The sequence below is a fragment of the Pithys albifrons genome, chromosome 2, assembly GCF_047495875.1.
Source record: "Pithys albifrons albifrons isolate INPA30051 chromosome 2, PitAlb_v1, whole genome shotgun sequence".
NCBI lineage: Eukaryota > Metazoa > Chordata > Aves > Passeriformes > Thamnophilidae > Pithys > Pithys albifrons.
Window position 1 is genome coordinate 3,172,442 of NC_092459.1, and position 27,251 is coordinate 3,199,692.

General features: G+C 41.4%; 1 protein-coding gene across 3 annotated transcripts in view; it reads right to left on the reverse strand.

Moving 5' to 3' along the window:
- Nucleotides 1–27,251, reverse strand: part of RCAN2 (regulator of calcineurin 2) — a 92,193-nt gene that overhangs the window by 29,258 nt on the left and 35,684 nt on the right. Inside the window, exon 1 of one of the 3 annotated variants that reach the window (XM_071548220.1) lies at nt 16,516–16,982. The exons of the other annotated variants lie outside the window; for them this stretch is intronic. Within the exon in view, the coding sequence (XP_071404321.1) occupies nt 16,516–16,602 (87 nt within the window). The 5' untranslated portion in view covers nt 16,603–16,982. Of the gene's footprint in view, nt 1–16,515; nt 16,983–27,251 lie in introns of those variants that run through there. 3 annotated transcript variants of the gene reach the window in all.

The following is a 27,251-nucleotide window of genomic DNA, read 5'->3' on the forward strand; positions in this document are numbered from 1 at the left end:
TGCCTCCAGTTGAGTCTGTAGCAAACCTACATGAACTACACACAAATAGCATTTTCAGGTTTAATGGTTGCCACAAAAGTATCAGAAATAAACATGAAAGGAAGAGAAAAAAAGAAAACTAGGGGAAAAAAAATCATTGTTGGGTTGGAAAAGAGCAAAGGTGCGCACGGAAAGAAGCGTTCTGTTTACAAATGTGACAAACAGAGGAATATTGACATCACATCAACACAGATCATGCCTGACATGAGCTGTTAATGCTCACTTGCAGCCCATACAGCCAACTGTGTCCTGGGATGCACCGGGAGCAGTGTGGGCAGCAGGGGGAGGAAACAGATTCTGCCCCACTGCTCTGCTGTGGTGAGATCCCACCTGGAGTGCTGCCTCCAGCTCTGGGGCCCACAATGTAAAAAGGACATGGAGCTGTTACAGCAGGTCCAGAGGCAGGCACAAAGATGATCAGAGAGATGGAGCACCTCTCCTTCTGTAGCTTGCCAGTGAAAATCCATATTCATCATCAACAGTCTGTTCCTCCTAACTTCAAATGTCTGAACTTCCACAGAATAAAATTATTATATTTATACAGTTCTAAAAGACTGCAAGTTTCTCCTTCTCCCACATTCACTGATTTGGAGCCCTCAGAGGAGGATCAGATGAGTTATAATCTGCTGGGTATAATTCCTCTTAATGCTGTTATCACTCTGAAAAGTTTAACCATGAATTTAATTTTGAAGATTGTAACAGAAAATGGATAGAAAGCAACTGCATAAACAGAGGTGATAAACTCTTCCCTCCATGCTGCTTCTATATATTGTCACTGGAACGCCCAGTTCAGCATTGTCCTACAAAAAACTGAAGATGCTTTCCATTTTTGAAAGACTTTTACACTTAGAGAGGCTGGTTTGTCCCCATCAGAGGTCATAATCTTTAGAGGATGCCAGGATCCCAAGCTGCACAGATGCTGAATTACCAACAAAATGCCACACAGTGGTTTACCTGCCTAGTGAAAAAGATTTCAACATCATATTTTCATTTCCAATATATACCAAAATGCTTAGAATCATAGAATCATAGAATCGATTGGGTTGGAAAAGACCTCCAAGATCATCGAGTCCAACCCTTGGTCCAACTTGTCGCAGGTTTGGCCCAGCTGTTGCCAACCCTGGACTGGCCCCCCTTCCCCCCAGAACCTTCCCAGCAAAGGAAAGGAAAAAAACTGAAAAGAAACGCACTCTAAAGAAACTGAACTGAATAAAAAGAATAAATTATATTTACTAACATTCACAAACCACACTGTATACACAATACACAGGATCCCACCCCCCAGGGGAGAGGGGAAGGGAGAAAAGGGGATTGATTAGCCGAAAAATAGGGAAGACACCAACCCAACCTAAAGAAACCGAATGAATCAAAACAAACACAATTAAAAACCTCAAGAAAGGGGAACAAGAATGAAACAATCTCACCCAGGACAGGAGAACCACCAGGGACCGGAGGGACCAGACTTCAACCACCTCCCTCCAACTCCTCAGCCAAGGACCTGGAAGACAGCAACAACCCAACCACTCCCCCACTGCTACGTGGAAGACGCGTGTGGAATACTTGTAACTTCCTTAGATACAATGGTTACTGAGGAAGCCATGGGTCAAACCATTACACAACTCCAGTCCCTTTACCAGATCATGGCACTCAGTGCCACGGCCAATCTCAGTTTAAAAACCTCTAGGGATGGTGAATCCACCCCCTCTCTGGGCAGCCCATTCCAATGCCTGATTACTCTCTCCGGAAAGAATTTTTTTCTCATATCCAACTTAAATTTCCCCTGGCAGAGCTAAAGCTCATCATGCCCCCTTGTCCTATTGCTGAGTGCCTGGGAGAAGAGACCAGCCCCCACCTGGCCAGAACTTCCCTTCGGGTAGTTCTAGACAGTGCTGAGGTCACCTCTGAGCCTCCTCTTCTCCAGGCTAAACAACCCCAGCTCCCTCAGCCTCTCCCCATAGGACTTGTGCTCCAGTCCCTCTTAATTGGCCTCTAGAACTTTATAGTGCTATAGTACCTAATGAAACCAAGAATTCAGCACACCTCAAAAAACAGGGCTTGTGTAAGCCAAGAAAGAAGGTTTGCATGGACTTGGTAAGCAGCTTCCCAGCACCCAAAAAGGGGTTGCTGAGATGACAGACCCAGGCTCTGTATCAGGTACAGAAGGACAGAAAAAGAGGCAATGGTTTCTACCTGCATCAACAGCCATTAGTACCATCCACTTCCAGACAGGCCATGGAACAGGGAATTTTAGTCTTACAGTGATATAATTGTTTTATTAGGCAGATGGAAGAAACCCCAGGGTGAAAAAGCAAATATTCCTGACCGAACTGCTCCCATGTAATTTTTCAACCAACTGGATAATTTCCAGTTGGCACAGATTTTGTTTAGAAACAAGAATTGGAAAGTAGACTAATCCTATCTTAGAGCTAAAACTAGCACTGCTCTTCATCAAAATCATTTTCATTTCCTGATGTGAAAAATATATCAGTAACAGCATGATATTAAAAAGATACTGGACTGGCATTATGAAACTGGAGCTGCTCTCCACAGATACAGAGCAATTGGTAAGAAGGAATAAGCCCTGTGACTGGCAAGCAGGGTGGTAACAAATGGAGATTTTCTCCCTTTTATGAACAAGTTTTTAAAAAATAAGTAGGACATATAAAAATTATTAGTATCCCACAGAGTTTCTTGCCCTGTGGCACTGTTTCACACTGCCTGTGTCTCACAGAAAGGTGCCTTGTGAATGCCCTTGTGCCAGTCTGTAATGTTGGAGACAGATAAATACAATCAGAGAATATCCAGAGTTCGAAGGGACCGGCAAGGATCATCAAGGTCCAACTCCTGGCCCTGCACAGGACATCCCAAGAGTCACAGCGTGTGCCTGAGTATCATCCAAACGCTTCTTGAACTCTTTCAGGCTTGGTGCTGTGACAACTGCCTTGGGGAGGCTGTTCCAGTGCCCAACCACCCTCTGGGGGAAGAACCTTTTCCTGATATCCAACCTAAACCTCCCCTGACACAGTGTAGACTCAAAAGAGTCTGACTTTGAGGTCAGTGAAGTTTCTAAAGCACTTAAGTTTGGGGCAAATAGATTCTAAATGACAGAAGAAGTGGGACTGCCAATTTTGGGGGCACTAGTCAGTCAAAATAATGAGAAACAACCTGCCCACTTACTGTGGCTTCATCTTCAAATGTCAGAGGGTCTCCCAGACCACTCAGCCTGATGCATGGACTGTACCTGAACATCACTGCATAGCAGAAGCAGCATCAGTTGTAGCCTTAAGAACAGAATTTGCACTTTTCAGTTCCAATTGAAATTGAAAACTGTGTACTTAGTCAGCATGGGATACTAGTATTTAATTAGGAAGGGTAAAATCACAACAGAGCTGGAATTCCTACATATAAACCTCAAATTTTATGTAAAACATTTAGGGAAGAATAAATCAACATGAGCACCTTACAGGTAAGTGGTCTCAACTGAAAGAGGGCAGGTTTAGATTGGACATAAGGAAGAAATTCTTTACTCTGAGAGTGGTGAGGCCCTGGCACAGGTTGCCCAGAGAAGCTGTGGATGCCCCATCCCTGGGAGTGTTCAAGAACAGGCTGGATGGGGCTTGGAGCAACCTGAGCAGGTGGACGGTGACCCTGCCCAGGGCAGGGGGGATTGGAACTAGATGGTATTTAAGGTCCTTTCCACCGCAAACCATTCTGTTAATCTATGATTTTCTGATTCTAAAATAGAGTAGTTTAATAGGTACCAATCTACAGACATTATCAGCCACATCATTTTACACACAAGTGTACACTCCCATTAAGCATCATTTTACCATTCTTATACCAATTACTTACTCCCAAAATAAATTCTCCTTATCCAAGATTTTTCTTTATGTTAATATCTTTCACTCCACTTCTTTTTCACTATAACATACATAAACTCTAAGCCTATATAATATAGTTGAAGCTTAAGCAGAAATGCTGGCAAACACGGAGCCAATGACATGGCAAAAATACCATGTACTGTTTTCTAGGATGCAGCACACACTGAGTAATGTCCAGTTTTGTGACTGCTACAGTATGTCAAGCTCTTTTCCCCTATCCCAAAAAATAACACTACTTTGGGAGTCAAGACTGTAGGCAGATAACTTACATCACTACACTTTTTCAATAGTTTCAGTCTAGTTATCTAGTACAAAAGCATGAAATAGATGCCTAAACACCATTCCTCTTTATCCATGTATTTAAAAAAAAACTCAGGCAAAAATCCATCAACTTCCCAAAGCTCTAAAATTTTAAGTACACCAATTATTTATTTCTGGCTAACATAAGCAGCACACTCATTGCTGTTACAGCCCAGCATTTGGCTTTACTCCCAGCTGTCTTGATTAATAAGAATTTTTTTTAGTTCAGCGACTCTCAGATTCTGGTTCAAGGACTAGCAGTCGCCTGCAGAAAGCTGGCTGGTCACACAGCCCTGCAGTTCCTCTAATAAAATTAGCTGTTTCTAAAGATAAAGGTACCACATTTCACACTTCAATGGCTTTCTTCTTAGGCTCTGGAAACAAAATCACAAAGTGAAATCTCATTTTTAGACAAAAAAAAAAAAGTGCAACTGAAAAGTCTGGCCAGTCAGCAAACTGCATATGAAACAGCAAATTTGGTTAAATTGAATTAAACTGTCTAGTGGCCACATTAGCACAGAACCCAAACTCATGAATGGCTACTCAACACAATCAACGTGCTCAAGAACACCACAATACCCACAGCTTTTGGTTAGCTTGGTAACAGTTAGAAAGTAACTGCCTCTTGCAAACCACTATCCAAACACCAAGAGGGACTACATTTTTATTCCACAAATCCAGGCTCTGTAACAACTTCAAAAAGTGGAATAACCCCTCACACCAGACTAGCTGTGACAGAAGAGTGTAAATGCTGCCAGACTGGTCTCTTTGCCAAGCTTTTAATGTTCTTGCAGCTTTGCCATGTCCTCTCCAGTCAACTGCCTTTCTTTAGAGCACACTGCAAACCAGCTGTGGTAGCCCAGCCTCAATGTAGCAAAGAGAAAGAATAAGTGATAGCACTGTCTTCTGTGCATCCAGGAATTACATGCAGGGAATATATCCTGGGCTGTATAAAAGGAACAGTGGCAAACAGGTCAAGGGAGGTGATGCTCCCCCCCCCACCCCACTCTACTGAGACCTCACCTGGAGTCCTGCATCCAGTTCTGGAGTCCCCAGCACAAGACATCAAGACATGGACCTGTTGGAGTGAGTCCAGAGGAGGGCAGAAGGGATCAGAGGGCTGGAGCACCTCTCCTGTGAGGAAAGGCTGAGAGCTGGGGCTGTTCAGCCTGGAGAAGAGAACACTGTGGGAAACCTTATTACAGCCTTTGAATACTTAAAGATGATATGCAAGAAAGATGGAGAGAGACTTTTTACCAGGGCTTGTAGTGACGGACGAGGGGCAATAGTTTTTAAACTTAAAGAGGGACCTTTAGTGCTAAGGTAGAAATTACACTGGGGGTGGTGAGGCCCTGGCACAGTTTGCCCAGAGAAGCTGTGGCTGCCCCATCCCTGGAAATGCTCAAGGCCAGGTTGGATGAGGCTTGGAGCAACCTGGGCACGTGAAAACTGTCCCTGCCCATGGCAGGGGGTTGGAAACAGATGATCCTTGAAGGTCCCTTTGAACCCAAACCATTCTGTGAGTCTACATTCGTTCTGATTGCAGAAGGATGATACTGCTGACTATCCCCCACTGCAATTCACCAGAACTGAAGAGATTTGCATCACACAACTATTTAGACATGAGGGTTTCTTTATAGAGACTTTGATTTCTTCTTAGGTGTTCTCCTTGGCACTAAATTTCATCCTGTTGCATATGTAAAGGTTGTTCAGAATTTTGACCCTGCCTCACCAGAAGTGTCATCCACACATTTTTAAGGGTTTTCTCTCTTGACTACTGTAATTAATCTCAACCTAATTCCAGGAAGAAACCTGTGAGTTTATCTACTTCAATGTCTTCACCACTTGAGAATGAACCAGTTCTGGTTTAGACACTCTGTAAACAACTATGCACCCACCTTAAGGAAATTAAATTTAGAGTATAGATTACTTATGGACATTACTTGAACAGTGTGAAAGCTTCAGTCAAAATACCTACATTCCACATCCCTTCTACCCTGCTTATGCTGTTGCCCTGTCAAACAAGGAAGGCATATTGGTCTCACATGATTTGGTCTATACAATCCAGGCCTAATTACTCCCAAAGTACTTACAAACTAATTTCCAAAATTCAAGTCAGATGAAAATACCTGCAATTACTCAGGCCTTTCTCCCCCTCATCCTTTTAAACACAAATGCTATTTCTTTCCATCTCTCATCCTCTGCAGTCTCTTTGTAACCTATGAACTCTCAAAGATAATTTCAAATAGTAATAAATTATATCTGCTACACCCTAAAGCATTCTTAGGTAGATTTTAGTGGGTCCTGCACACTTAAATAACTGTCTTACCTCTGTATTTTTAGCAATTTTTGTCTGCTTTGGCCACTACTAGGGTCAGGGCTTTTTCTATTAATTTAGCTGATTATCTGTCAAGCACTTTAAATAACACAAATGAAATCAATCACACCAAACCCCCCACATTATGTATCTTGCTGTTAATGGATTTGCATGTTGCTTTTCCTCTGAATTTTTAGTACATCATGAGAGTTTCCTTGTTCTGATTTAAAAACTATACCAATTGAAATTTATTTTGAGATTTTGTACACTTGATTTATATATATTTATATATATCTCCTTAAACTGCTGTAAAGCAAAAGGAGTATCTGATCTAGCCCAAAGAGTCTCTTAATGTACTCCCATCTGTCCTTTCCATCAGGATAGATAATCTCCATTATGCATTCAAAAGTGCCTCCTTAGCTGCTAATTCTCATGTACTTCTTGGTCTCTCAGATAATCTTCTTAGGAGACACCATTTACCAGTCTGATAAGGTTGCTCAAAATGACTTTTCAAAAAAATAGTTCTCCTTGTTCATCTGATTTCAGACTTTATTTCAAAGGCTTACTTCAAAGTAATTTTCACCAGCAGTATTTGCCATTATTAATTTCTTTGTTAACTGGTAGAATCAAAAACAGAAAATCAAATAAAATTACCTACATCCATTTGCCAAAAAATGCACCCAGAACATTCTCTTTATTTTGATATATCACATCTTACTGTAGCACTTACTGTTTGGATACTTTCAACAGTTTAAAAATTATTAATTATTTCTAGTATCATCCACCACACTGAACAAATACAACAAGGGAAAGCACACAATTCCTTCTTGCATTCCAGAAGAATAAAGCAGAAAGAAAGACAGAGAAGGTAGGAATGAGATATATTAAAAAGAATAGATTTTATTTGTTTTTTGTAAGGTGTCCAAAATATCTTTTATCCCATGCATACATTTGTAGTTTAGTCTAGAGATGTTCAATCATTTAATTCCTTGTGAGACTTTTAATAGCAAAAAATTTTGAGGAGGGAGTTGAAAGGAGAGCAGCAACAGCCCAGAGTAACAGTTCACAAAAGGATTTTATTACCTGGAGGTGGAAGACGCTCTCAGGAAAGTAGAAAGCTGTCAAGATTAATTTACATAAGGTTTCACTGATGCCAACACCTGCTTGGTGAAAGCTTTGTCACAAACTCCTCCTTTTTTAGACTATCAAAGGCATCTTGTGTCATCTTTTGCTTAAGCAACTGCTTTCCTCCTCCCTCAGGTTAAAACCACAACTTGGAGGACTTCCACCTCTGACCTGCCCCTTAAAGTATTTGCTTCTCTTAAATAGATGTTCCTCTTTGAGGGAGAAAGGACATTTCTGATGGTGGATGGGGTTTTGGTGGGGTTTTGTTTGTTTGTTTGTATCAGCACTCACAAATACAATTAAAATCCCCCAAACAAAACACAACACACATCACATAACCCCCAACACAACTAACAAGGACCCATACTAAACCAACAGCCACACAACAGTGATGGTTAAAACAAATTTCCCAGTATAAGTCTAATTATTTAGACAATTCATAAGTTTTTATTCTTAGTGGTTTAGTTATTGGTTTCCTCTAAGGAATTTGCAAATGTAGCTGAAACTGAATGAACCTTGTCATTGGACAAGAGAATACACAGCAAAAGATGATGAAACTTGAGGCTGGTAAAGTCTGAGTAAGATCTGTACAACAAATAAAACAATAATCCTCTTATCTCCTCCATAAATGGAATTTCTTTTATTGAGAGGCGTAGCAGGTTTTTATACTGTAACTTGTTCATCGGCACCACACCAGCCCATCTGGCATACATGAGTAAAAGGACAAGTGAGATTTCTGCAAAGTTACCACTTCCCTGGCCAGGTCATGGTGTAACACAGCAGAAGTCATGCTGCATGATTCAGCTTCCTAAATTCCTCCACCTTTTTATGGCCAGTGTATTACTACGGGAGATGAAGCAGAGAGATTCTTCTGCGAGTGACAAATTGAGCTGCGGAAATTCCCCTGTACAGCTGCCTGTTGCTACTGCTCTGAGCACAACAGGTTCATTGGGTTTCTCAGCTCAGTGACTATTATTTCAACAGATGGGAGTATCTGGTGCTGCAAAACTGGAGGCCCTTCCATGCTGCAGTACATTGCTCCTGCCGAATATGAAGCTGTCCTGCAAGACCAAGTCAGTCTCTCCATCCAGATGCTGCTGGAATCCAATGCAGATTCTGCAAGGTAGCAAGTTTGGGCTACTTAAAAGAATAACCCAACCAAAACTCAGCTTCTGGTAAGCAAAGCTCCCTGCTCTCCAGAAATTGTCTTGAGCTCAAACAATATTTGAGATTGAACATCTCCAAAATCTGATTATTAAAACTGAGGATTATTAATTACAGTAGCTCTGATGCATTCCAAGCCAGTTTCACAATCAGAAAACTTACTTCCTGCTTCCTTAATTCTCCATCTGCAAATACTTGGAACTTTTTATCTCTAACATCACTTTGAGGTTTTTCAGCAGTTCCAGGTGTACCAAACAGACACACTGCCACTGGAGATGCTGCTGCAGCAACCAGCCCATCCAGCTGGTTCCCCATTCTGCAAGGACTGTGGGGCTGTTCACTCCATCAGAGATGCTACAACCAAAGGTTGCTCCTTGATTCAGAAACAACAGAAATTCCACGTGGGGACAGTTAAACATATCACAAGAACAATAATGCTGAGAGAAGGCGGTCTGTGCTTTCAAGAACTAACATGAAACAAAGAAGAAATCAACCTGAATTCAAGATGGAAAACAGATTGGAGCCAAACTCAGTGGCTACACGTGCATATTAGAAGTCATGGCAATGAGGGAAAAAAGACAGGTTGACTATTTGGCCAGAAAAAATTAAATGTGCAGTACCCTATATTGCAGGTAGGGCAGAGAGCAGCTAAGCTGTCATGCCTTGCAGTGGCAGCAACTGAGGCTCATCTGTCTGACCTACAACACACGCAAGAGTCAAGACTCAACACTAGAAGTCAATAAACAGAGCTACTTCAAAGAGAGTTGGACAGTACAGGCTCAAAAGTCTGCCATGGGGGAAATTTTAATTCTGTTGGCATTTACAAGAAGAAGGTGCTTATTGACACTTAGTCATATCAATGGGGAAAATTTTCACAAAACGCTCTTGCACACAACACTGGTACCACTGTAAATATAGAGAACACACAGTCTCCCAGCAACTGAGCAATGACTACAGGCTTTGCTTGGCCAGTTTCTGGACCTTGGCAGCCTGTGTGTTAGCCAAGTGTTTGACAAACTGTGGTACTCTTCTTCTTCAGCACCTCTTTGCCAAGGAAGAATTCTCTGCTCAGGACCACACTGTCACGGCTGTTTGCACTCCAGCATATGATTAGATAACACCTTCCAAAGCAAACAGGCTGTTTGGCACATGAACAATCAGAACTGAGTAGATTATTTAAGGCTTTTGGTAGAATCACTCCTAGAAAATATTAAAGAGCTGTCCAACCATTAAGAATGTTCATTAGTCTATGAGCAAAAAAAATCATCAAAGATACATACAAGGTTGGTGCAGACCTCTGCCTCAAAACCTGCACCTTCACTCAGTATCAAAGCTTAGTCATGCTAAGCAGCAGCAAACTGCATCAGTAAAATTTGAGACAAAAGAATGCACATACACAGCACCTTCAGAGGAGAATGACTAGATCACTACAGGCCTGAAAATTACATGTTCTAGCTTCTTTTTTTTTTTTTTGAGAAAAAAAAAAAGAATTTGGGTACTTCACCTCTTTAGGTTCTTCTGGGAATTCTAGCCAAAATAATTATTTAATGACAAATCAGTATCACACTTATATGTATATTACAAATACCTCAATCTAGAGCTATACTGATTAATTCTTCAAATCTGCTGAAGAAAATCATCACCTCCTCATTGCTCCTCACATAGTCTGGGCCATTTATCAGCATAATTAGAAGGTCCACCTAACCTTATTACCTGCCTTGGATTAATGCTGCACCTTCTACCAACGCATTCTAGCTGTTATTTATTTTCATTTGACAAATTGCTCCTTGTCTAGTTATCCTTATGAAAGGGAAATATCTTCATGTGACTTTCAACAGAAAGGAGAATCAGAGAATACAAAACCCTCTGACTTGTTCTGCTGTTCACTGTTAGCATTAAAAGGGTCAAGAAGGAGAAACAGAAAGGTTGTCCATATTCACAGGTGTGTAGGCACCTGCAGCTGCCACTGACCTCTGGTGAAACAGCAGCATTCCCTTCTTCTGAGTCAAGGGAAAATGAAATACAAATAACTGAAGGTAAGCCTAAAGGGCACAGCATGACCCTTAGATGTCTTACCATTGTATCACTTATTTTGGAGAGTTCTTGAAGAGTTCAGATGCCTTCACCCAGTACAAAGGCAAAGCCCAACCTAGTCTGTAACACAAGTTATCAGCAGCACCTCAGTCAGTCCCAGATTTGATGGCTCAGAGTCTCTCAGTGCTGACACTGATGCCCACAGCAGAGTCAGTGTGCTGGAAACAGCACTGTGGCATCTGGGAAGCTCCTCTTATTACTCACTGTAGATGAGGACAGACAGTAAGCAGAGATCAAAAGACATGTGTGTCTGTATCTCCAGCAGAACTATTGGATCCTGCAGATTTCACAGACACAACCTTATTTGCAAATAGAAGGAACTACCAACTACAGAAAATGCCAAAAGAAGTTAAAAAGCAGGCATTTCTAGCCATCAGGGTATTTTTGGTAGTCATGCTGTTGTTTGGTTTCCTCATTATAGACTGTCTGTGGAGTCTTATGACTGTGCAACAGTCTCTTCCCACAGATCAAGCTCATGTGGTTAAGGAGAAGAATTTAAACTCAGAAACTCAGAAACTCTCCCAGCAAGTCAGGCTTTCTGCCACTGGACAGCTGACAGTATCCAGCTACACTCCTGCCTTTTTCTCCAGCTTTCTTCACTTGACTCTAATCTTAGGGCACTTAAACCTCAGAACATCTTTGTGAATGAGCCACTTAAACAAGTGGAGAATTGAAGTGGAGAGCAAAAACCACAGGCATCTAGTGTGCTTTTGCCCTCTAGACCTCAGAAGTTTAGTCTGCTAAACTTCTCAAAGGCAACTGCAGGGCAGTGCCTGACCTTCAGCCCATCCATCCCAAACAATTCCTACTAGCAGGATGCTCAGTGGAGCATTGGAACTGCGCAATGAGTTTACAGATTGACAGAGATCCTGCTCCAGTGGGATTAATCCTCCAAAGCAATACAGTCAAAACAGTGAAATGATTTAAGCTATTTCCCTTTGCTGCCAGGCTCATGTCCACACTGGGGTTTTTTGCTGCATTAAGATAATGGTCCCATCCACATTACTTTACATTACTGTCTTCAGATACAAATGGGATCCAGATGGATCATTAGTATTTCTTCTCTGTTCAGTAGTGTCAAGTTGTCCCAGTCCTACCTTGCTTCTGAGGAGAATGGTGCATGTGAACATAGCTGAAGAGAGAACATGTAGAATTAATCATGGAAGAGCATGTTGCTTAGACTAAGAAGTAGGAGTGTAAACTCTGCCATTGTTTCAGTGATGTCTGGAATTCTCTGTTAGAAATAAACAAGATATTCATTAACTAATTGCGTATGTGATGAAGATCATTACATAAAATTATCATTTAAATGCATTGAAAGAAGAATTTTAATTATTCAGGTGAACTTCAAAGCAGAACTGCACTTTGTGATTTCTGTGGTTGCCTTTTCAACTTCACTAGTTTCTGATCTACAGGCCCTGTACAGTCAGTAACATGTTGATTAGCCTGACCTAATTTTTGGCTAAGAAAAGACAATTCAATGCAGCAGCTGATCAAAAATGAGAGGCTTGTTGGAGGGGTTCATGGATGGCAAACCAACAGTGTCAGGGCTGTGAGCCAGCTGCTACTTCCAGGGCAGCCATACAAGCCTCTGTTTGTTGAAAGGATGAGATGCTCCAAATGTTGCGTCTAAAAAGCTTTGCCTTCAGTACTAAGCAATTGCTCCCCTGCTCCAGAGGCCAAATGGAGAAAAAAGAATGTTTCTGAGCCTGCCAGATGCTAAGAGCACAGTGCATACAATAAGCTTACCTCCATAGGTGGAAAAGCAGCAATTAGCTGGAGAGTTCCAAGCCCTGTGCCCAGTGTCAGCTCTGTGTAAGAACTGCCTAAGTACTGAAGGGCCAATATTCTTGAGAAGTGGCAACTTCAAGGAGTTCCCAGTGCCACCTGCAGTTACAGCTGCTGCTCCAGAGCTGGAACACATACTGAGCTCTGCCACTGCAGGCCTGGCACCCTCCTCCAACCTCCAGCAGCAGTCAAACCACAAACAAGTGGGAAAGCGATGGCTCCCTGCAGCCAGCATCCTTCTCCCAAGGCTCGTGGGAGAACAATGGCTCCCTGCAGCCAGCATCCTTCTCCCAAGGCTCACAATGGCTCCCTGCAGCCAGCATCCTTCTCCCAAGCCTCATGGGAGAACAATGGCTCCCTGCAGCCAGCATCCTTCTCCCAAGGCTCACAATGGCTCCCTGCAGCCAGCATCCTTCTCCCAAGCCTCATGGGAGAACAATGGCTCCCTGCAGCCAGCATCCTTCTCCCAAGGCTCACAATGGCTCCCTGCAGCCAGCATCCTTCTCCCAAGGCTCACAATGGCTCCCTGCAGCCAGCATCCTTCTCCCAAGCCTCATGGGAGAACAATGGCTCCCTGCAGCCAGCATCCTTCTCCCAAGCCTCATGGGAGAACAATGGCTCCCTGCAGCCAGCATCCTTCTCCCAAGGCTCACAATGGCTCCCTGCAGCCAGCATCCTTCTCCCAAGGCTCGTGGGAGAACAATGGCTCCCTGCAGCCAGCATCCTTCTCCCAAGGCTCACAATGGCTCCCTGCAGCCAGCATCCTTCTCCCAAGCCTCATGGGAGAACAATGGCTCCCTGCAGCCAGCATCCTTCTCCCAAGGCTCACAATGGCTCCCTGCAGCCAGCATCCTTCTCCCAAGCCTCATGGGAGAACAATGGCTCCCTGCAGCCAGCATCCTTCTCCCAAGGCTCACAATGGCTCCTTGCAGCCAGCATCCTTCTCCCAAGGCTCATGGGAGAACAATGGTTCCCTGGAGCCAGCATCCTTCTCCCAAGGCTCATGGGGGAACAATGGCTCCCTGCAGCCAGCATCCTTCTCCCAAGGCTCATGGGAGAACAATGGTTCCCTGCAGCCAGCATCTTTCTCCCAAGGCTCATGGGAGAACAATGGCTCCCTGCAGCCAGCATCCTTCTCCCAAGGCTCATGGGAGAACAATGGCTCCCTGCAGCCAGCATCTTTCTCCCAAGCCTCATGTCAGTTCTAAATCTAAATTTGAAATAAAATGGGGTATGCTGTAAGCATATCCTAAGCCCTAAACACAATCTTTGCTGACATCAAAGAACAGGACTAATAGCTCATTTTATCAATTCTCACCAAGCACGACACGTATCATAAAATCTTTAATATCTGTTCTACCACTGAAGGAACATTCCCTTCACACAGTCAGAAGGTTCCCTACAAAAAAACTTCCCCTACATGAAAAGCTTTATTGGAGAAGAAAACTGAAGGGGCAATAGCCGAGACTTCAGCTGCTGATGCTACTTCTGCCTTCCAGCTGAGCAGCGAAGGGCTGCACAGAGGGGATACTCATGGGAGAACAGGGCAGGGGAGAAGGCAGGGTTTCTGTGCTTTCTTTTGCTCTTTTAGCTTCCAACTTCCACCCCCAAAACCAGCTTCTCAAAACAGCCTCTTTCCTCTTTAACTCTAAAGCCTGATGTTCCCCATCCCATCAAAGTCAACATAAACACTTCTATGCTGACTATGACCATACTGTCACAACAAAAACCCCAACCTTAAAGTGAATGCCTTTGGCAGAGAGTAAAAACAAATTCCTCTTTTTTTTCCCCTGCAGTTCTGCTGGGAGTGATCAAAGAGCATTAGGTCTCTCCATTTTTAAACTATCAGTAGCACTGAAACTTTCACAAAGAGGATGCCCACACTGCTGGCTGCTGTGTGGAAAGCCCGGGGATGAGCAGAGAGCTGGACAGGCTTGGGCAGCAGTTTGGTGACAACTGGGTGGAAATGAGCCTGCAGTGAGCTCTGGGTCATGCAGGACACACTGTTGGCAGCATCTAAGCCAGGCAATTTCGAAGTAGACTTAGCATTTCTAAGCTGCAGTGCAGTCTGCAGTGCAGTCTCCATTGTAAATATACCCAAAGTCTTTGCAATCAACACTGTAATTCAGACATAAGGGGGGGAAAGCCACAAAAAAGGGCAGTTTTAACTAATGCAAACAAGGTACAGGAAGTCCAAGTAACATGAAAGGGATTGTGATTCCTGCAATGTCTATGTAACCCTTTTGTTCTCTTTTATCTCATGTTCCTGGCTCACACTTTCCAGATGCTGCAGCTTAAATAAGGCTAATGAAAGCCTTGCCCAAGTCAATGGAATGCTTTCTGCTGATTTATGGAAGCTGAAATTCTGTTTTTTCATTGCTCTGAAATATGCATAAGGATACAAGAAGCTCACTACAACTTTAATTTCTTACATAGTCCTACACTGAACATGCACCAACACTAAAAGATAGTTGCTGCAGATACAAGTTTGTATCAATGCAGGTGTAAAACCCACATGTTAAAAAATATGTATTTAAGAAAAAGAAGGAAAAAAAAAGGAATAAGCAGATTTAACTACTTCAAAATCATACAAAAAACATGTCCCAGTGAAGGCAAGACTGCTCGTCTGAACCATTCCTCTGAATTACTCACTATTTCATCTCTAAATCCAGTAGGAAACTGTTAGGAAAAAGCTTCCTAAATTAAGAAGAACCTCTTGCTGCCAACACAAAAGCATCTGTACAAACTATACATTATCGCACCTGCTAACAAACTAACAGGGAAATAAAAATCATCATAACCTCTTGCAAATCAAAGTAGTTTCATTTCCAGATATTTCCACTGACTCCAGTGTTTGACTCAGAATCAAACAGAACAGAGGTTCAAAGTTTGACCTCCAATCTGTAAATCATTTTTACTCTGTTCCATTCTTTCAATACTAAGAACAATCAGATTAGAAACTAATTTTCTCTGTACCTTTGTCCTTTAAATAAACTGCTGAATAACACTGTATTATGCCTGTGAGCTCTTTCAGATGATCTGTGAAAAGCATACTTAAAATTCCTCTACCAAACTTAATTTGCAGTGATTTTCTTGCAGTAATATGAGAAAAAAATGAAAAAGATAATTGATTTCAACAGTAAGCAATTACACACAATGACTTTTCTACAGCAGTTGTCTAATTAAGAGACTATAAGCCCAGCATATCAAGCCTTTGATTTAAGCATTGTTTTTCGGGTAATCATATGCCATGCAAGATGCACAACTTTTTGTGTTGTGTTATGTTGCAGATGCACCAAAATACTTGCTACAAACTTTTAACCCTTTGCAAAAAAAAATTTATACTTGCACACGTGATTTGAATCTGAAGGAAAGAAACAACTAATGTTGAACTGCGTAGAAATATCTGAAGGTTATCAACATTGATAAATAACATTTATGGCAAGGCTGATCTAAAAAAGTGACACTGGACTAAAAATAACTTGAGAAAATTAACAATGAAAGATTTTTTATGAATATGAAACATGCATATGCACAGATGTCAGTTATATAACCCATTCCTTATATCATTAAAGAGTAAACACCAGCCTATTCTTTCAGCTTATCAAAACATAGTAAAAAGCAGGCACAATTCCTCTCCCATATTTCTCTCTCCTAATTAACAGATTTTTTTTTTAACTGCTCGTCTTTTACTACTGCAGCAGAATCTCATCTGCCTCCTTACTCTGAATTGCTACATACAAATGCCTATTGCTCCCAAAGGCTTTTCTAAGAAGCATCTGTAACAAAAGAACTGTAGGCTCATACCTTAACCTCTTGGTTGGCAAAAATCTCCACATCAACCCCACAGGCAACCAGAGTAGAAACATCACAGTCCATGCTACGGGCTGGCATCCCCCGCTTTTGTACACAGAGTTAGGCGAGCTCAGAGTAACAAACGAGTGGAAGAAAAAATAAATAATAATAATAAAAAAAAATCTTCAGTTCAGTACTGCAATTGAACAGTCCAAAATGCTGCCTCAATGACTACAAGCTTCCAGCACAAGCTCTTTGCACTTAACTGAGTTGCTCCTTGCCTTTTCCCCTACACCCACCAACTGAGCAGGCACAGCACAGTAACAGCGCTATTCCATCTCTCATGGCAATGACATCACCACAAAGACTGACATAAGCTAAATCTATTTTTTCAACCCTTTTATCTCTAGGCAGCACGGTGGATCAAATTGAACATGATTATGTGCTAAATCTGAACTCGGACTAAATCAATTCAAGCAGCGTTCACTGTCAACTGAGTCATAGCTGTTGTTTCAGCTGAGTGCTTATGTTGGCAAAAAAAAAAGATCGCCTGACACTGAAAGCTCCGCTCTGAGTGTAAATTAACCCAGCATTTAAAGCCACTAAACTCAAGGTAGTGTTCATTACTTTATTATACTTTAAAATCTACAGCAGAGCGCTGATGAAAAAAAACCCCAAATCAACAAAAACGTCAGCATTCTGCTTTTAGTAGCTCTAAGTCTTCTTTTTTAATAAGGCACGCTCCTGTAACCCCGCACACGGGATTAGAGAACATCCAGTCCTATCATCGGGAGTGATCAACACACTGCAAATTTGATCCCGGTGCTTCCACACACACGTTGCACTGTGACTCATCCCCGGGAAGATCAGAGGCATGTCAGTGTCTGATTTGGGAGTCAATGCCCCTTCAAAGAACAGAACATGAAAATTTCCTTGAAATTAGGGCTCTGCACTAGGCAACATTTATACCATCCATCTTTGGTTAACCCTTCACAAATGGAACTCTTCAACTGAAAGAAACAGATATGAGTAAAGTGAAGATGCTTTACACCTACTGACTCAGTTTATTCTTTGCAAGTTTATTTTTTTATTGATAGAAATAAAATATCTACAAATTTGAGACTTCTGAAGTGATCTTTATCCCAGACTAGCATCATTATTTTTCCTCTAACATTTAATTCTTGTGATCCAGAAACTACTTGTAATTGTTGTAGGCCTAGAAATGACATTTATGTATGTCAGATTAATGGGCAGAATTAAAACTATTGATATGAACATAGGAGCAGCTGATAGCTCAGTGTAAGAGACTGCTCGGCTTAATCATAGAATCATAGAATCGATTGGGTTGGAAAAGACCTCCAAGATCATCGAGTCCAACCCTTGGTCCAACTCCAGTCCATTTACCAGATCATGGCACTCAGTGCCACGGCCAATCTGCGTTTAAAAATCCCTAGGGATGGTGAATCCACCCCCTCTCTGGGCAGCCCATTCCAATGCCTGATTACTCTCTCTGGAAAGAATTTTTGTCTGATCTCCAACTTAAATTTCCCCTGGCAGAGCTTGAGCCCATCGTGCCCCCTTGTCCTATTGCTGAGTGCCTGGGAGAAGAGACCAACCCCCACCTGGCCAGAACTTCCCTTCAGGTAGTTCTAGACAGTGCTGAGGTCACCTCTGAGCCTCCTCTTCTCCAGGCTAAACACCCCCAGCTTCCTCAGCCTCTCCCCATAGGGCTTGTGCTTCATCGAAAGATAAAACATCCACATTAGATGTTAGGAAGAAATTCTTAAAAGTGAGATTCTGGCAAAGGTTGCCCAGAGACTCTGTAGATGCCCCACCCTTGGAAGTGTTCAAGGCCAGGTTGGATGGGGCTTGGAGCAACCTGGGATAGTGGAAGGTGTCCCTGCCCAGTGCAGGTGGTTGGAACAAAATGGTCTTTAAGGTCTCTTCCAATCCAAACCATTCTGTGATTCTGATTTTGCAGCTTGTACCCCATTCTGTGATGCTGCACATGCTTTACTCCTGATTTTTTAACCAGGTTGTCTAAAACTCCCTCAGACACAAACATTGAACCATGGTCAGTTCAGGTTGCAAGCTACCATACTCCTGAGGAAATTCAAAATGAAGAAAATATATGAAGTTGTATGCACCAAAACTGTGCTCTAGATGAGCCTCCAGCCAAACCAGCTTCTTGCCTTACTCTTTTGCCAGCACTGTAATTTCTTTTAAGTGCAGGGAATTCCAGATTAGCCAATGACAGACCAAACTCCAACCAGTTACACCCTCTTTACTCCTGCGAGTTTGATGCTGTTACAGAAAGGCCAAAATCTCTTACCAGAACATTATTTTCTAAGTTCTATTAAATTTCCCCCCCACTTTTTAACTTATAATAATCTATTCAGCAGTAATCACAAACTGAGATCCAGAACCAGGATAGAGACATATCCCAACACTAAAGATTTTACAAACCCAGACTATACCAATGAACAGAAAAATGGACAGGGCAGCATAAGGCAGTAAATGAACCAATATTGTCTATTATTATCAATTGCTTTGTAAACTAGTCACTTAATCACTGTCAAGATTTTTCATAAACCATAGGAAACCACTTTTTTATAAAGAATATGAAGTTAACATTTTTGTGCATGTTTAGAGGAACTTTTATTCATATATTCAAATATAATATACATGTGATAACAGGGAAAAAAGGCATAAAGATGCCTGATTGAAGTTCTACGCAGACAGCAATGGAAAAAAGCATCAGAAAACTGAGAAGTTACTGAGTGGTTATCAAAGAGCTGGAAGAAAACACTGAAAAAAAAAGATGAGTCATATGCATCTGAGTCTGCTGAAAGTTTTAGCAGCAAAGGAGCAACAGGACAAAAACATAACATTTGAAAAAGGAAAAGATCTAGAATTAGACAATGCTGGTCAGTAAGGTCTAGAAAGGCACCCAAAGTGAAAACAATGCCTGGCCCAAATATAGTTTCATAAGCAGTGATGGAAAAAAGATCTTTCAACACAGAGCTACAGCAGATAGTTCCACAATAATTTATTTCTTTTTTTCACTTTTAAAACTGTCATCTATCAATTTCAATAGCCTTCATCTTCTTATGAAAATTGGTACCTGGCATCCAAACTGACCTGTTCCACTTCATGATTATTGCTGCACTTCCACTATTCATCTCCTTTCAGAAGAGAATCGTTGCAATTTTTCCACTCCATAAGAGTACGAAAACCTTACTGACATCAGTTACTTTCATTTTTTGCTGCTTCTTGCCTATTCCAAAGAATAACCTAATTTTTCCCCTTAAAAACCACTCTAGATCACTAGAATGTTTTAGTGAGCTTTTTAAAAAGATACCCTAGTTGGTTTTGCTTCTCAAAAACAAAGATTACCTAACAGAAAAACTCTACAAAGCTTTTGAGTACTTCAAGTTACATCTTTCAATATATGTCATATTCTATTTGTTACTGCTCACTTCTCATTTGAAATCAAGACATAATTCTGTGCGATTTTTTTTTCAGGGCATTCTATAACTGCTTATAGCCTTATGTAATGTTAATAAAAATTATTACTGGACAATTAAAAATTTATTAATATTACTTATTTCTACAGTTTAGGAGACTTGGTTTCCAACAACTCTTTTTAAAAAGCATTTCAATTTCTTAAAAAAAAATCTTAATTCTGGTTCTAGAAGGTCTTGCTAAATTCAGTTCACTGAACTCCCATGAAAAAATGAAGCCATATTTCATGTATGTTTTTAAGGATGAGATTTAAGAAATAGAAATTGATAGTGGCACATATGCACTTCAGCATATTACTGATCCTCATTCAGGAGATTCTCCAGATCAAAAACTGTGTTACTCACAGCTTTTGCACTAACACATGTGCAAAGAAAGCCATTCCTTTGTTGGCAGTGATGCCGTGAATGACCCTTCCCCCCCAAAAAAGGACTTTGAGCCACGTTAGTGTAGGGTAAGATAAAAAGTAAAGGTCCTTTAATAACACAGGGCCTACAGCCCACAGGAATACAGGATGACAGGGATGTGTCCCAGTTCTTGTTTCCATGGCTTTTATAATAAGATCCCTCCAATCATTGCTTTACACATTTCTCAGTCCAGCCCCAGTCCCACCCCTGTCCAACCCCCTGGAATTGGGTCTGGGGTTGTCAAGACCCTCTGTCTTCATCAGCTCTTCTTCCTCGGGCACACAAAGGTCTCTTGGAGCTCATCCAGTTCTGGCTTTTGGGTCACTCTGACCTGTGTTTATGGTTCGTTCTGTGGGCCTTCTGATATCCTTTAGCTCTTTACCTTGGAAAGGAGTCTAAACAAGGTTAAATAACTAAAGGAATTTGAGCTCCCTGTTCTGGGACAGAGGTAGTGATAGAAAGGCATTAAACTTAAACTGTTAGAAATATTAACCCTCTAAAAATCTACAACTACTGTGTTCCTAAAATCTACAAAAGGTGAAAATCAGAACAAAAACTCCTTTGGCATCAGCAGGTGCTAAGCCAGAGGGTTTGTGGACCATGGATACACCTAAAAGCTTCACCTGAAAGATAAAAGCTAGACAATATCTATAACTAATACTGACAAACACAAGCAGATTTTTTTCCCAAATAAACAGCTGGTACTGAGGACCTGATATCAACACTACACCTGTTTCAGCAGAAATTCTTTTAGGCTGGCTCTAGTAAACCCTGTGGACGGGAACCCAGTGGCAGCACAGCAGCCCTGGAGGCACCTTTGGTGTAGGGTCATCTGGAGGAACAACACACAGTGTACTGTGACGTGAGCCAAAGCACCAAAGGTGGAACACCATTTCCAAAGAAAACAACTTGAACTAGAATGCTCATGTGAGTGCATCCAAAAGGACACAAATCCACAGACAACCCGTACCAATTTTACTGTGGGTTTAAGACCATGACCACAAAGTCTGAGAATGGAGAGAAGGCACAGAGTTTTGAGCAGTCGCTCAAGAACCTTCTCTACTCATTTCAGGTTTTGAGCATAGTAACAATTGTGTAGGGAATCAAATGGGCATTGCTGACTGTGTGTGAATATTTCAAGGGGGGTGAATTCAGGAGCAATTGAGGCCCACTTAAAATCATAGAATCATAGAATTGATTGGGTTGGAAAAGACCTCCAAGATCATCGAGTCCAACCCTTGGTCCAACTCCAGTCCATTTACCAGATCATGGCACTCAGTGCCACATCCAATCTGCGTTTAAAAATCTCTAGGGATGGTGAATCCACCACCTCTCTGGGCAGCCCATTCCAATGCCTGAGCACTCTCTCTGGAAAGAATTTTTTTCTGATCTCCAACTTCAATTTCCCCTGGCAGAGCTTAAGCCCATCGTGCCCCCTTGTCCTGTTGCTGAGTGCCTGGGAGAAGAGACCAGCCCCCACCTGGCCAGAACTTCCCTTCAGGTAGTTCTAGACAGTGCTGAGGTCACCTCTGAGCCTCCTCTTCTCCAGGCTAAACAAACCCAGCTCCCTCAGCCTCTCCCCATAGGACTTGTGCTCCAGTCCCTTCACCAGCCTTGTTGCTCTTCTCTGGACTCGCTCCAGCACCTCAATATCCTTTCTGAACTGAGGGGCCCAGAACTGAACACAACACTCAAGGTGTGGCCTCACCAACGCAGAGTACAGGGGAAGGGTCACTGCCCTGGTCCTGCTGGCCACGCTATGTTTGATACAGGACAGGATCCCATTGGCCTTCTTGGCCACCTGGGCACACTGTTGGCTCATGTTGATCTTCCTGTCAATTAGTACCCCAAGGTCCCTTTCTGCCTGGCTGCTCTCCAGCCACTCTGTGCCCAGCCTGGAGCGCTGCAGGGGGCTGTTGTGGCCAAAGGGCAGGACCTGCACTTGGCCACTTGTATAACTAGGCTGAATATGGAAATACCAAGTTCTCACAGTTACATGGATAGGCATCAGACAGGTTCTAAAACTCAACAGGAATAGTCCAGGTGGTATTGTTCCTTCACAAGCACCAAAGCAACACCATAGTATCACCAGACTGATGATTAACTCTTGATGATCATGTCTTACACTTGAATCAGCCTTCAAAGAGACAAAACCCTTCCCTGGTCAGAAGAAAAATAAGCCATGTTGTTCCAGACAGGAACAATCCTGTGTTCTGGATTTGTACAGTGCCTGAGATAACAGAGTTCTAGCCTACAACCCAGGGTTGTTTTTCTGCTGTACTTATGGCAGTGTCTCAGCTCAATACACAGAAGTAGAACCATGGATTTAAGACTTTTCCAGCTCAACTATCAAGTCATCAAAACAACTTTTGCAAAATCCTGACCTTCATTTTGCAAGCAAACTACTACTGATTTAGCCTTAGGGGAAACTTCACTGGCTCTGGACCAGACAGTAATGTCAGCCACGTTGCAACCAAAACCAGCAGCTAAATTAAGAAGAAAGCTTGACTTTTTTTGCTCACTGGATGAAGCTTGTGCTTATTATTACTAGTACTAGAGGGGTTATTTCTATAGTAGCTCTGTTTGCAGGTGCAAACCATATTAAGGCACTGCACAAATCCAGAAAAATAAAAAGCAACCCCATTTCAATGACCATTTGAGGTTTGAATGGAACACTGCAAACAGACTCATATTATGGCTGATTCAAATGTTTCTAATGATGTGCATCAATATTGATCTCATTCAGCTACACAAGTCAACAGTATTTAAACCAGGCACCTACCTGTTGCTAGGACCATATTTTTACAAATATAATGTTCATATTTACAAATAATCTACAAAATTTACAAATATAATTCACAAATACAATTCATTTTAATAGCATTATAAATACTTTTAAAACCCTAAAAAAGTTTAGTAACTACGAGACGGGCCTGAAAAAAAGCCCAGAAAAAAAAAGACAGTTCTTCCAGTTTCTCTGTCTGCAGCAGAAGATAAGAAAGGCCAACCAGAAATATTCTTCAGGAGCAAAGTTAGATCCTTCAAAGAAGTGTTTCACAAAGATTCAAAAGAAAATGAAATGCTGAAGATTGGATAGAGTTCAGCTCAGGCACAAAGGAAAACGAGTGTGATTTGTTTTTCTTCTGACAGTGAGCATTAGCTCTTGCTAAAGTAGATCACCCGCAAAAGGATGGAAATACCCAACAAATGTAGCCAGGGACACACCAGCAACACAGCAGAGCAGGAGAATCTGGGCCAAGAACTGGAATCTGAGGACAGGAGTTTTCCTCATCTCTATCTACACTGCAGTTTACACGCAGTACATATTCAAGGGTGAATATCTGGCACTTGCAGCATCAGAGAGATGCATCCAAAGTTAAGGGAGACATGAAAGCAAATGAGATAAAATACATTACCTGATGCTATGAGCCAGCACCTCTATGCTGCATGAATTCACTGTTACCTGGAAATAATATTCCCACTCTTAATTCCCAAACAGAATGGCCATCAAACTGTTTGGGAATATATCTTTTAGGTAGAAAATTCAATTGGCATGTACAGTAAATAAGGAACAAAGAACTATTCAACAGCTACAAAACCACTGATTTTTTTCCAAGATGAGTTTGACCTCCAAGCTAAAGTTTCTACAAATTCTAAATTGACATCAATTGTGGCAAAAAAGGGCTCTAATTCACCACCTCTCATAACAAATAATCATTCCTATGGTTTGAAGTCTTTTAAAGACACAGAATTTTGTCCAGACCAGAAAAGAAAACAGAAGTTTAATTAAATTTAGAATAATCCTAGAATCAATAAGTTCATCATGCATGCAAAGACTTTAGAGCTTGGAAAATGCCTTGGCTAGCCTTGATTTTTGGAAAGGTAACTTTTCTGTATTGTAAGTGATACTTTGCTTTTCTGTAGATAATAGTTACTGTTAGTTATGCTTACAGATCTCAGAATCTGAGGGTCCAAGAAAACAAATCATCAACATTATGAAGGATTTCTTCCCCTTAAATAAAGATAATATCGAGCAACTTGAAGACCCACATATGATGTGAGGATACTCTGGTGGCTGCATAAACAACTGTGTCATTTAGCCAACATCATTTTCCTGTCTCATTTAGCTACACACAAGTTTCAATTCTGAGTCAGAATTGCTCAATTATTTTAACATGACTGTATTATTCATAGTCCTTCACTTCCAAGTATATGTGGGGAGGTGTGAGGGGGTGGAAATCCATACGTGTGTCTTCTGTCTGCTCAAAATGGTTACAAATCTGTGCCAGATCCACACACACAAAAAAAGAAGTGTTGTGATTCCAGACTACAAAACCCTCTCTCTCATAAAATGAACTGCTGCAGTTCAGAGGTCAGGACGCCCTTGATTCATTTGGTGAACTGATGGCCACCTACAGAATACACAACACACATGAATCCCTGGTAACAGAGGAGGACATCACCCTGCAGTGTAAGCTAAATTTATTTGCAGCCTATCTACACAGTATCGTTGATAAATTGCATAGGTTTCAGTTTTAAATTAAGAGAACTAAACATAGATCTCCACATCCTGGTATAGACATTGCCAGTCTAAGCAACAGATTTGGGAATTAATTCCATGGCTCCAGCACGGATAGCTAGAGCAATGGGAGATGCCTTAGGGTATCCAAGCAACGTGCATAGGCTTGACAAACGTAATCAAGGACTTCTGGAAGACCCTTCTCTTCTGAATCAGCAGCCAAAGGCCCCAGGAGGTTCTTCAGGATTTTTAAATTAGCATTTAGTATTTTGGCACCTGTTCAATACACTCCTTGTTCAAAACACTCCGTGGACTCTCGGAGTGGGATTTTGCCGACCAGGAATTTGCTGTGTAGTTTAGGAAGGGCTGAATTGTTCTCTATCCTCCAACTGCTAACAAGATTTCCAGCAACTACAACAGAAGCATGTAGTGCATATGTATAAAGTGACACTTAAATTTAAGTGTTGAATCCCACATACAAGGTTACCATTGTGCCTCAATTTCTTCAACAGCTACACAGGATTGGTGATGCCTGCTATGTAAAAGTGTGTCAATGTTAATAAGCACATGTAAACCAGATTTCCCAGGCAAATCTCTAATCAATACATTTTTATGCTATCTTTGATTTTATAGAAGTGATAATGACCAAAGACTACAAAACAGGTGAAGCACATATATTTACTCTTGCAATACTTGAAAACAGAATTAAAAGCAGATCATATATGGATTTTGTAAGAGACTCGCACACACACAGGATGTCAGGCCAGTGCTCTGCAAAAACTCCAGAACCTCAGGCACCTTCTGCGGTCCCAGTGGGGAGAGGGAGGTGCTCAGAGGCTGGCACAGGAACAAGACACTGAAGAAATGGATTCAGTTCTTCACTGAACTACCTTTGTGACCTTGGATGAAGAAGATACAGGAATACACATTCAAAAGGGCTCAGAGCCTTTGTGTTTTATTTGTATTTTAAGTATAAGCTGGACAGGACAAGTAGTCCCCATTACTAGTTGTTATTTAATGGATGATGCCAGCTGAAATAGCTCTGTAATGCTCCTGTCTAAAATTGTGATTTGCAGTTATCCAAGAACTCTGTTAACAGTTTCAAAATGTATTTTTAAATCATTTCCATTTACCCCTACTTGTCTCAGACTAGCGAGGGTATTTAACATGCCTGTGTGTTTTCCTTGTCATTTCAGACAACTCATCACAGCAAAATGCCCTTGAAAGAAGAGGCTGGAATACCAATGCTCACTGCTGAGAGAGACCAACCTTATCTCTCAACTGCAGCTCTGCACAGGACACGCAGGTGAGAGATTTAATGGCTGTGCTGAGAGAAAACAGCATTTACTGCCAAGCCAGCAAAAGCAGTCCAGTTCAAAGGGAGGAAAAAATAAAGAAAAATGTCCACTGTCAAACAGCATGTAGTCAGACAGCAAATAATGAATCAATGAATAATAGATTTCTTACATAATTACTATTTTATCCTGATATTATAGGGTAGGTATTCAGTTTGCTGCAACACTTTAAACCAGACAGTCTCTTCTCCTGTTAATCACTGATCCAACTGTAGATAAAAAAGGAAGTGTTGATACTTAAAATTTGCCTTATATAAATATTAATTCTTGTCTTCATTACAGACTAGTGACATTGGCTTCCATTTTCATAATTCTCTGCTCCTGGTTTTTTTCACTTATATTCAAAGGACAGATGGAGATCAGATAATATGGGACACAAAAGTCAGATAAAGAAGCTTCTCCAGTGGCTCTAAAGTGAAATGAAAAAAATTGTTAAGGAAGGGGTTTTTTTCTCCCCTAGATCAGAAAAAACAAGAGAAATCTGAGTAATTCTAAGATATTAGTGAACTTGTAATGTATTTATAAAGTGGATTAACCCAGTTCCTCCCTACAAGACTGATTTCATGATATCACAAAGAGAAGACCATAATGGGCCACTTTAGAGCCTGTATCGTACATGAAGAGACACGAGACAGATTTAATTTCCCTTTTGGATCTCTCTAAAACCCAGACTTATTTTCCCAACTAGGACTTAAGAAGTAGTCTTCCATTGATCCATTCCAGGAAAAGATCAGAACCAAGTCCAGTGCTATGTTTTGCACTCTCAGTTTACATATTTTATGAAGTGCAATTCAGCTCTGATGAGACATTAACAAAAATAAGAAAAAATGAATGCAGAGCTACATCCCATACAGGCATTTCATGCACAAAGTATCCATGGTCTCAGAAGGTGAGTATTTAATAGAGTTCTAAATCATTTAGTCATTCTATATGTTGGTTCACTCT